This window comes from Schistocerca serialis, chromosome 4, assembly GCF_023864345.2.
Source record: "Schistocerca serialis cubense isolate TAMUIC-IGC-003099 chromosome 4, iqSchSeri2.2, whole genome shotgun sequence".
Taxonomy (NCBI): domain Eukaryota; kingdom Metazoa; phylum Arthropoda; class Insecta; order Orthoptera; family Acrididae; genus Schistocerca; species Schistocerca serialis.
Window position 1 is genome coordinate 127,544,830 of NC_064641.1, and position 12,556 is coordinate 127,557,385.

The 12,556-nt window shown below is 39.9% G+C and overlaps 1 protein-coding gene across 3 annotated transcripts in view; it reads right to left on the bottom strand.

Annotated features, from left to right (window-relative positions):
- Window positions 1-12,556, bottom strand: part of LOC126475006 (tyrosine-protein phosphatase 10D) — a 338,696-nt gene that overhangs the window by 15,081 nt on the left and 311,059 nt on the right. For 2 of the 3 annotated variants that reach the window (XM_050102546.1, XM_050102545.1), the window contains exons 28-29: window positions 9,277-9,512; window positions 8,420-8,508 (exon numbers count right to left, since the gene is read on the bottom strand). In XM_050102546.1, the coding sequence (XP_049958503.1) occupies window positions 8,450-8,508; window positions 9,277-9,512 (295 nt within the window). In that variant the 3' untranslated portion in view covers window positions 8,420-8,449. The remainder of the gene's footprint in view (window positions 1-8,419; window positions 8,509-9,276; window positions 9,513-12,556) is intronic. The other variant, XM_050102547.1, reaches the window with a different exon arrangement.

Here is a 12,556-nt window from a genome sequence, read left to right on the forward strand (position 1 = left end):
AAGATGAGTGATATAATTTGGAGCATGGTTTATGTGTAGCCTAGCAAGAACATGGGCTGAAGAGAGGAAAGCTTTTTTTTAGGCTAGACGGTAGTATGAGGTGCTCTGATGAACACCCGGCAGACGATAAGCAGCAAGAGAAGTCAGCTAGCATTCAGAATGAAGACACTTCGACACAAATTTTTTTTCAGAAAACAGTTGAAGTATTCATGATAAAGTCCTTGAATTTACTGCCCTCCACAAAAGTTCTCGCACTCAAATAATTGTTGGGACTGAGATCTGGCTGAAACCCGAAGTAGAAAGCTCTGAGATATTTAGCAAGTCATGAACGTATATGAGAAAGACGGATTAGAGGCCGTAGGAAATATTGTCTCTATTGTTGTCAAAGTTGAGTATGATAGTGAAGTTACCTGGTCACTTATAACAGGTGTAGCTGAAACCAAGTTAATTACTGGACATTTTTACCAGTCACCTGATTCCTCTGTGACAGGTCTACAGTCATCAAAGAAAGTCTCCAGTCAATACCGCATAAAAACCCAGATTATGCTAGGTGGATGCGACTTTCACCTGCTAGATGGATGTGACTTTCACCTACTGAGTATAGACTGGGATGTATATGGATTCACTGCAGGAGCTGCAGATAGATAGTCCCACAAAGTACTTTTGAACACGTTTTCTGAAAACTGTCTTGAGCAGCTAGCTCGGCAGCCCACACACAATGGAAATACCTCACACCTTGCAGCTACAAATATGCCTAACCTTATCAATAATGTCAGTATAAGAATGGGGATTGGTGATCATGATGTCATTCTAGCAACTATGATTACAAAAGTTAATAAATCAATCAAGAAGACTAGGAGAGTGTTTCTGCTAGATAGAGCAGATAAGCATTTATTAGCATCTCACTTAGATAGTGAATTGGCATCACTTAAGTCTCAGTAAGATGGATGTAGAAGAATTGTGGGCAGAGTTTAAGCACATCCTAAATCGTGGTCTGGAGAGTTACCTGGCTAATATGTGGATAAAGAAGGGAAAAGATTCATAATGGTTTAATAATGATGATGCTGAGGCAGCACATTTTGTATTATCGCGAAATATGGGAGACAGTGTCACAGAAATGATACAGGATTTGGGCTGGACATCATTAAAAGAAAGTCATTTTTCCTTGGGATGGAATCTTCTCACAAAATTCCAACCACCAACTTTCTCCTCCGAATGTGAAAATATTTTGTTGACACCGACCTACATAGGGAGGAACGATCACCACAATAAAATAAGGGAAATCAGAGATCATACGGAAAGATATAAGTGTTCATTCTTTCCGCCCGCTATACGAGATTGGAATAATAGAGAATTGTGAATAAGGTTCGATGACCCCTCTGCCAGGCACTTAAATGTGATTTGCAGAGGCTTCACACACTATTCAAAAGAGAACGCATAAATGATGACAAGCTAAGGTTAGTACAGATGCATGCATCTGTGAAAAGATTTGTGTGTGTGAAGCATACAACTATCACCGTCACACCTTAGCCAAAGATATGCAAGAAAACCGGAGAAAATTCTTATCCTATGTAAAATAGCTAAGTGGATCTAAGACTTCCATTCAGTCCCTTGTTGACCAGTCTAGTGTGGCAGTTGAAGATAGCAAGATGACGGCCAAAATTTTAAATTTCGCATTAAACAAATAATTCACACAGGAGAATCATACAAACACACCATTGTGACCCTCAGACAGGCTCCCGTATGGACGACATAGTAATAAGCATCCCGGGCATAGAGAAACATGAATTTCTTGTCCAGCACTAAGTCCTAAGTGATGAAAAAAGTGCACTTGACTCCTGTATATAATAAGGGTAAAAGAATAGACCAGCAAAATTAAAGACCAATACAAACGCGCAAAATTAAAGACCAATATCATTAACTTAAGGTTGCTACAGATCCTTGAACATAGTTCAAACATATTACACTTCCTTCAAACTGAGAAGCTTATGTCCACAAATCATCATGGTTTTAGGAAGCATCACTCTTGCGAAACTCAGTTTGCTCTTTTCTCACGTGATATACTGCAAACTATGGATGAAGGGTAACGGGCAGAGTCCATATCTCTAGATTTCCAGAAAGCATTTGACACAGTGCCCCACTACAGGCTGTTAATTACAGTACAAGCATATGGAATAAGTTCACAGATATGTGAATGGCTTCAAGCCTTCTTAAGTAATAGAGCCCAGTGCCCTTGACGGTGAGTGTTTATCAGAGGAAAGGGTATCATTGCCCCAGGTAAGTGCAATAAGACCACTGTTGTTCTCCTTATACATAAATAATCTGGCAGAGGGGGTGGGCAGTAATCTGCAGTTCTTTGCTGATGATGCTGTGGTGTATGGTAAGATGTTGATGGTGAGCGGCTGTAGGAAGATACAAGGTGACTTAGGCGCAATTTCTAACTGGTGTAATGAATGGCAGGTATCTATCTATAAATTAGGAAAAAATTAAGTTAATGTGGATGAGTAGGGAGAACAAACATTTAATGTTCAGATATAGTATTACTAGCATCCTGTTTGACGCAATCAAGTCATTTAAATATCTGGGCATAATGTAGCAAAGTGATATGAAATGGAATGAGCATGTGAGAGACTTTGGTTTATTGGGAGACTTTTAGGAAAGAGTGGTTCACCTGTAAAAGGAACTGCACGTATGACAATGGTGTGACTTATTTATGAGTAGTGCTCAAGTGTTTGGGATCTGTACCAGGTCGGATTGAATGAAGACATCAAAGTAATTCAGAGGTAGGCTGTTAGATTTGTTACTGGTAGGTTTGAACAACACATAACTGTTATGGAGATGCTTTGGAAACTGAGATGGGAATCCCTGGAGGGAAGGTGATGTTCTTTTCTACTGATAAACTTTAGAGAACCGCCATCTGAAGCTGACTGCCAAACGATTCTACTGCCGCCAACATCCATTACGCTTAAGGAGCACGAAGATAAGTTATGAGAAATAAGGGCTCATACAGAGGCATATAAACAGTCACTTTTCCCTGTGTGTGTGTGTGTGTGTGTGTGTGTGAGTGGAATAGGAAGGGAAATGACTAGAACTGGTACAGGGTACCCTCCACGACGCACGTACTTAGGCTTGCAGAGTATCGATGTAGATGTAGACAAATCTGTGACCCATCTTCAGGTTGCTACATTTCAGTGACATTTTATTCTGATTATTCTACTATCATCATTATTTACCTATTTTTTTTAATATTGAGATGTGTGTACTTGCATCAATGGTTTGAAACTATGAAATCAGACAGTGTAGAAACTTTCATACAAAATGCAAGTTAGGTGCCAATACAGCCACCTTATTAAGATTTTAGATAATTTCCAACACACAATAAGAGATACTTTCATAATGAATGGGCATTTTATAAGGGGCGTTGAATAAGTAATGCAATACTTTTTTCCCCTGGCCAAATATGGTTGCAAAAATGTGGAATTTGCTGTAGGAAATGGTGGAGTATTCTCGTTTCAGCCCTTGTAGTTCCGTGCAGCTCCAATAGGTGACAGTGCTACAAGCAGCCTTCAGAAAGGCTGAGGTACTCCAGGGAGAGAGCTGCCACTCAGTTTCTTTTGGTAGAAAACCAGAGCATTGAAGATATTCATAAGTGCTTGCAGAAGCTCTACAGAGACCTGGCAGTGAACAAAAGCACAGCAAGTCATTGTGCTTGGAGTCTGTCACCATCATGACAAGGTCACACACATCTGTCCTATCTCCCACGTGCCAGCTGACCCAACACAGTTGCGAATCCTGCAATGTTGGAATGTGTGGACACTCTCATTTAAGTAACTGACAGATCACAATCAAACATCTCACCGCAAATTTGGACATTTCTGTTGGTATTGCTGACACACTTGTCCACAAGTTGGGGTACTCAAAGGTGTGAGCGAGCCAGCTGGGTTCCTCACACCTAACAGGAGTCCATAATCAGCAACACAGGACCATCTGTGCAGCATTGATTGTGCATTATTACTAGGCTGATTGTTACAATTTTTTGTCAAACATTGTCACAGGCAATGAAACAAGAGTTCATCATTTTCAATTGGAAACAAAACAGCAATCAGTGGAGTGGCACCATACCACTTCTCCTCTGAAGAAATGGTTCAGAGTTGCAACCTCAGCTGATAAACTTATAGCAACTGTCTTCTGGGACTGTGAAGCGGTTATTCTGTTTCTGATGTCCTCCCTCATGGTGCATCAATCAACTAGGGAGTATACTGTGTTACCCTCAGGAAACTGAAGAAACAACAGCCGCATTTTCATTGCCAACAAAAGGCAAACGAACTTCTTCTCCATGACCACACATGGCCTCCCACAAGTCTGTGCACCAGAGAGGAGCTCACAAAACTTCATTGGTCTGTTCTTCCTCATCCATCCCACAGCCTGGGTCGCACACCTTCCAACTTCCATCTGTTTAACACAGTAAAGGATCCACTCGGCAGGTGTAGTATGTGGAGGATGGGAAGGTTATTGACGAAGCAAGACATTGGCTCCAATATTGACCAGTACAGTGGTACCACGGGGCATACAGAACTCCCCACAATGGTGGCATAAGACTGTTGCCCTGAGTAGAGATTATGATAAAAACAAGGTTTTGTAGCTAAAAGAGTGGGGAATAATATAGTTACTGTAATCTTGAATAAAACCAATATGCTTTTAGAAAAAAAAATGTTGCATTATTTGCTGAACTTCCCTTGTATATGTTTCCAGAATATATTTTAATCTGTAGGGCATTCACCTGCATACAATCACGTTTCAAATGGCTCATGTTTCAGTTGTCAAAATTAGCTATTGTAAATTCTAGATTTTTATGTGCCTGGTTTAATCAGTATACATAAAAATGCATTTTTACTGCAGGTAGGCATGAAGCTCTTTCAGCTACAGATGCCAGGAAAATGGTCTCCCTTCAGTGTATCAATAAGTAGTGAATATTATTTTTTGAATCAAAGCCTTTCTGATGGTACTTCCAATACTGACTTTTGGAAATGTGTATTGTTAGTTTAAATGTTAGTAAGCGAGCAAGAGCTGCAGGGTCTTCATGAGTAACTCATAAATGGAGAAAGAGATTTTATTCTTAATGATGAGTGCCTCAGTGGTACTACCCACTTAATCTACAAATTTGTGTACTGTCCATGGATTAACAAATTGCTTGTTAAACATAACATGTTAACATTACACTAAACACATTCAGGTATCAATATAAAAGGAAAGCAGCTGTGTGAATGATATAAAGAAAGTAATGTGCAGCATTTAATGTCAGGTGACAAAAAAAAATATTTTTGTAATGAAATCTGTATCAGGGAGGTCTCCATGAGATAAAATAACAGAGCCAGTTTACATTACATGCTAGGCATAGCATGAAGAAATTAAATAGGTACTCCATGTAGGGTGCCAAATTAGATTAGTACTATTACATTGGTGTGTTGAGATAAAGGTCCTACACTAATCTGTTTCTAAATTCCTTAAGTACAAAGAAAAGCTAAACATCAACATGCTTTGAAAGGAGACCTATATGTAAATTCAGAGACAGAGATTGGAGAAAAAAAAGGTATATTAAATCTAACATTCAATCCCTTGAAAGTTATTTGAGACAGAGGCACTAACTTCACTTAGCCAAACATGGGAAAAGAATCAGCTGTGGATTACTTTATGGAATCTCCAAGAAATTTTCCTCAGTGATTCATGGAAATCATGGAAAAAGCTGAACCAGGATGACTGGACAGAGATTTCATATTTGTTCCTAAGTCAAATGTCTCAATCATTGTACAATATTGACCTGTGGAGGTTAAAAAAAGTATCAGAAAATACTAAGCTTTCCCCGTGTGAGTAGAGCAACTGGCCGCACATCTATTGATCTTCAAGATGAAGAATTAAGGACTACTGAAGCTAAAACCAATCACTAATTACTTGCATTTAGTTATCTATGCTCTACACGAGATAGATGTGAACACTGATACACTTCCTTAAACCAAAAGTAAGTAATATTGTTAAGCTGTCTGAAACATGCTACATATGAATAGAGCCCAGTCAAGCAAAGACAAGAATTGGGTGGAAATTATACGTATTTGTTCAACAGTGATAATGCTTAATTTCAAGGGGGTGAGGGTGGGGGGTTATTTTACACTGAAGTACTGGAGTCACAACTTATAAGGCAGGTATGGCACTAATGCCACATATTTATCTTGAATTGGAGAAGAAAATAAATGGTCATTCATAAACAAAGTGGCAGACGAAGTCTGCAATTAGGATCTCATAACAACCTACGTTTAACAATACAATAAATTTGTAGTGAACTAGTATAGTGGACAATATGCCATACATTAGCAGAAATTTAAATCCACAACCACGCATGTTAATGAAGCACAATTAAATCAAGGTATATGCTCATAAACAGCTTTTATGCATTAATTCAAAATACTGACAAGCATTTGCTGCTCCTGTTGTGGACTTCAGAGTGACGTATGGTTTGATGCAGTTCTCCACACTAGTACTAGTCTGCCCTGTATAAGCACCTACATATCTGCACAGCTACTGCAACCTACACCCATTCGAACATTCTTCTACAATTTTTATCCCCCCCACCCACACACACATACACAGACCTCCATTATCAAACTGGCCAGTCCTTGATGCTTCAGAATGTGTCCAATCAAAGAATCAATCAATCCCTTCTTTTAGTCTAGTTGTGACGTAAGTTTTCTTTATCCCTCGTTACATTATTCTCTAGCACCATGTTTCAAATACCTCCATTCTTCCATTATCCTCTAGCTCAACCTGCTAATCATGTTTCACTTCCATACAAGGCTACACTCTAGACACACATCTTCAGGAAAAGACCTCTAAACATATAAATTTACATTTGCTGTTAACTATTTTCTTTTTCAGAAACATTATTATTGCTGATCTGCATTTTATATTCTCTCCATTTCAGCCACTACCCATCGTTTTACTACCCAAATAGTAAAACACATGTACCACCTTTAGTATATCATTTCTTGGTCTAATTTCTCAAGAATATAAATGGTATTTTATAATGCTATCCTTTATTAACAACTTTATCACCACCCTCAAATTGTGAACACTTCCACAACACAGTTTGTATGAACCCCCACCAATCCTCAGTATGCTATTTGATTTAGTAGTATTTTCATTTTTTTGCTTCTGCCTGTGCCATCTTCCCATTCCTTTTCTGTTCCTATCCCTTGCTTCTACCCGTATCTTAGTTCCTGCTCCATTTCCTCTGTCCACGATTTGCCTACAGTATCATCCTTGATTTTCAAATCTTTCCTGACCTTTCCAACATGTGGACTTACAATCGCCCTTTCTTCCACATGATAGCCTTTCCTGATCCACCCTCAAAAAACCACTTTCCTCTTACTATGACCACCAATTTACAACATTCAACACAAGTTCTGCAACCTCTTAGACACGTTCTACAATACACGAACATAAATATGCATGTATTTAAAATGAAATGCTTTCTAAAAAAAAGTTCTGGACCAGCATTATGTTCAATCTTTGAGCTCCTCAGAAGCATGTCCTTTGATGACTGGATAAAAAACATGAGTAACTAACTGAGCAAAGAAAATAAATGTGACTGGTGCAAAATACCTCACATTTAGAAAATGGGAAGTGACACAATGGCAAACCCAATCAGTTTGCAGATTCTAAATTGTGCTCTTATTTTGACTGACAAAATGCATCGGCACTTAAATTCAGAAGTAAACAAAGTGTGATTTGAACCTCAATAGTGGCTCCATTTTTATTGGGGTAGGGGGCTTTAATGCACATGTTATTAATGTAACATATAGTTCCTTCAGCTTTCTGCCCACCTGCAATGATGATCCTGCCTCGTAACAGACATTAAGAAGAGATCTTTAATATGAGAAACCAAAACCTGATGGTGAACTGCAATAGACTACACTGAAAAAATAAGTGTGTGTTATTAATTTTTGACAAATACCAGTCACATTGCAGGTCTGTCAAATGAAGTGTAAGAAAACGATACTGTTTGTCCATCTCAATATCAATGTTTATCACAGTAAACATTGTGAGTGAAAGGAAAACAAGGAAGACCTCAAATCCGCAGCATATTCACTTGACAGCAATTATTATGAGCAAACAATATTTTTGTAGCCATTACAAAGCAAATCATGCAATAGAAATCTGAAGCAGTTATACCAACACCACAACCGGAACCACAACCACCACCATCGGAAGACCAGAAGGAAGAACGTAATCACCTTGTCACCACATCCCTATATTACAACTTTCTGAAGAGACCAAAGGAACATTACATATGTGCAAACTCAGTTTTTAGCAGCTGCATGCAAAAATTGTATCATGCAGCAAGCCAAGAGAGTGAAGCAGTTATTACCCCACCACCATGAGGGCACAACCACCACCGTCATCTCTCCTTCTCACCCACGGAAGTGTCAAGTGATGCATCCAGGCTCTGGTTCTTACCTAGAAGGAACATACAACATATTTTACTAGATATGGGTGTCTCCTATAAAACATGAAGAGACATGATTACAGCAGTAGAGGACAAAATAATGATAACGAAATTAAGATAAAAGTTTTCTGGCAGAAGGAAGATCGTTGACTATAAAACCATTAATATTTGCAGCACGTAAGCACAAATGACTCAGTAATTCAAGTTTCTTTCTCCCTATTTACACAGAAATCTGCTATAAAAAGATGGTTGGATTATAATACAGAGGTCTAGAACAAAGCAATTTTTTTTTTTTTTTTTTTTAAACTTCAACAATTCCTACATTCAGTACTGAGCACGTGTAACCTCTGCACTAAACAAGGCTTCTAAAAATTAATGAAAACTTTATAATTATTTGTCTTGGTAAGTTCCATAATGGCTTCATTTCTGCTAATTTTAGATAAATCCGCATCATTGGAGCCAGTAGCCCATGCTATCTTGAATAACTTACTCTACCACTGGTACATTCTCATTCTTTTCTGCCTCCTCTTTCACCTTTACCCAATTATGTCCCAAAGCTCAATAAGCTCAACCTTTAATGATGAGATAATAGTGTAGTTACGAAGTGATCATCACTGCAACATTAAGTAAAATCAGTCATTGGCTGTAACTTTGTACAATGAGTGCAATGTAATACCAGGTGGAACACAAAATATATTGATTTAAGATAAGTGGAACTGTCACTGAAAGTGTTATTTTGAAACAAGCAGAATAAGACATGACAATAAAAACACTGTTACCTTCAAAACCCTGATTATCATGTATTTCTCTGAGTGGTCCCTGATTTTCTTTCCCTTCTAAAACTGCCAATAGGCACTGATGAATGCATATATACTGTTGTTCAGTCTGTACCATCCAGACACGCTCCTTTCGCATCTGCCATACGATACCAAATATGTCAACATGATCCGAGACATTAATCTGCTGTAACAGTCGATCAAGAGCAATGAAGGTACCGGAACGTCCAACACCAGCACTGAAATATCAAACAGTAAAACAAAAATTACAACATGTTAATACATTTCATACACTTTGCCCGACCCCCCTCTCTCCCTCTCTCTCTCTCTCTCTCTCTCTCTCTCTCTCTCTCTCTCACACACACACACACACACACACACACACACACACACACAAAACTATTGTAATTTTTATATATCTACAATGACAGACAAAAAAAGAGAAGCACAAAGAAGGGTAGGAGGAAACCAAATGAAACTTAATGGGTTGAGAGGGTATATGATGTTACTGCACTAATTACAAAGTCGAGTCAAATTTATAAAGAAATTGGCAATATGAGCCCGTGTATCAGTATGACGCTGTGCACCCTCTAGCCTGGATTCACTCACTGATTTGCTGGGGAAGGGCGTTACATAGGCGGTGTATCCTCTTCCGAGACAATCTGGCCCACAACTGTTGTAACTGGGCCTGGTCCCTCACACTGTATCGGCGACAGATCTCCGGATTTTGCTGACCAGAGGAGTTTCTCAGCATCACGCAGGAGTCCACAGAGACACACACAACTTGTCACTGAGCATTTTCCTGATGAAAATTGGCACCATGATACCACCACACGAGAGGTAAAATATGAGCACACTGGATACCTGAGATGTGCAACTGTGCCATCAGAGTTCCCTCAGTCATAACCAGCCATGATCTGAAGTCTTATCCAATGGCTTCTCACACCGTAACACCATGTGTAACATTGCTGTATTTCTCCAAAACACTGGACGAATGAGACCTCTTCAAAGCTCACTGTCATTGATGATGGTAATCTGGGGCACTGCAGAACTGCACTTTGTTGGTGAACAAAATGTGATACCACTCATCAGTAGTCCATCCCTCCCAATCGCAGCACCACTCCAAACACAGCCATCTGTGTAGCAGTGTTAACAGCAGCCTACGCATGGGACGGTAACTCCCTAGCCCGGCAGCTGCTAGTCTCCGACTAATCATGTGGGATGACACAAAAAGTTGCTGGGAGTCCATTACTTGTTCTCGGATGGCAGACACTGGTGTGAAGGGATTAAAATGTCCTTAGTGCACAGTAGAGCAATCATCCCTTGTGGTGGTCAGATGATGTTAACTGGAATGTTGACGAGTATGGCTGACCTTAAGTTTCCATGCAGCCCAATATTGGCCACTCACATTTGAATGATTCACAATTATGGATATTGTACGATTCCATCAACTGGCCAAATGGAAATGCACATGGGAGCCTTTCCAATCTGTCAGGTGCTAATAATGCTACCACACATTACACATGTGGCATCTCTGCAACGTTCACAGTGATCACTCAACATCTCACATTTTTCTGCCACTTACATACTCTATTAGGCCTGGTAACACCACTAAATGTGAACAGTACTAATATGTTCTGGAGGACACTGTCAGACAATTACAAATCCACCAGTGATGCGTATGTGTACTAAGTTCACTGACCTCTGACTATGACTTCTGAGTGGGGGAAGGGGGGTGAGGGGGGGGGGGGGGGGAGGTTGATTTGGTGAGGAGACCAAACTTCGAGGTCATCGGCCTCACTGGATTAGGGAAGGAAGTCAGCCGTGCCCTTTGAAAGGAATCATCCCGGCATTTGCCTGAAGCAATTTAGGGAAATCACGGAAAACCTAAATCAGGATGGCCGGATGCAGGATTGAACTGTCATCCTCCTGAATGCGAGTCCAGTGTGCTAGCCATTGCACTGCCTCGCTCGGTGACTTCCGAGTGCATAACTTTTTTCCAGACTTTTAAAAGAAGTGAATAAATTAACTTATTTTGTAACTTTGAAATTTATGTATAATCTTTGATATTTTTATGTCATCTTTGGCAAGAACACATCTTTTTACAAGGCATAGTTCTAATGCAAAAGTTATATTGAAGAGTCATAGGTTATAGCTCACTGAAATAAATATCCAACCTGTTTAAAGTACTTGCATTTAAATACTGTATAACAATTAATTATGAAAAGTATTATTCAATTAGGCCAAGAAAACAGGTAAGTCGAAACAAATGATTGTTCTTGAATATTTTATACTAATGAACAAAATGCACAGAAGAATTTTAATTTTCATGATTAGATAAGAACAAGTAAGTTGCAATATGTGATTAATTTTTTAAAGTCCAAAGGACTGCATGTAACCCCTTTGTGGTGGTAAACAATAATTCTGGCTGGAGATACTATTACGAGGGCAGTTCAATAAGTAATGCAACACATTTTTTTTCTCGGCCAATTTTGGTTGAAAAAACCGGAAATTTCTTGTGGAATATTTTCAAACATTCCCGCTTCGTCTCGTATAGTTTCATTGACTTCCGACAGGTGGCAGCGCTGTACGGAGCTGTTGAAATGGCGTCTGTAACGGATGTGCGTTGCAAACAACGGGCAGTGATCGAGTTTCTTTTGGCGGAAAACCAGGGCATCTCAGATATTCATAGGCGCTTGCAGAATGTCTATGGTGATCTGGCAGTGGACAAAAGCACAGTGAGTCGTTGGGCAAAGCGTGTGTCATCATCGCCGCAAGGTCAAGCAAGACTGTCTGATCTCCCGCGTGCGGGCCGGCCGTGCACAGCTGTGACTCCTGCAATGGCGGAGCGTGCGAACACACTCGTTCGAGATGATCGACGGATCACCATCAAACAACTCAGTGCTCAACTTGACATCTCTGTTGGTAGTGCTGTCACAATTGTTCACCAGTTGGGATATTCAAAGGTTTGTTCCCGCTGGGTCCCCCGTTGTCTAACCGAACACCATAAAGAGCAAAGGAGAACCATCTGTGCGGAATTGCTTGCTCGTCATGTGGCTGAGGGTGACAATTTCTTGTCAAAGATTGTTACAGGCGATGAAACATGGGTTCATCACTTCAAACCTGAAACAAAACGGCAATCAATGGAGTGGCGCCACACCCACTCCCCTACCAAGAAAAAGTTTAAAGCCATACCCTCAGCCGGTAAAGTCATGGTTACAGTCTTCTGGGACGCTGAAGGGGTTATTCTGTTCGATGTCCTTCCCCATGGTCAAACGATCAA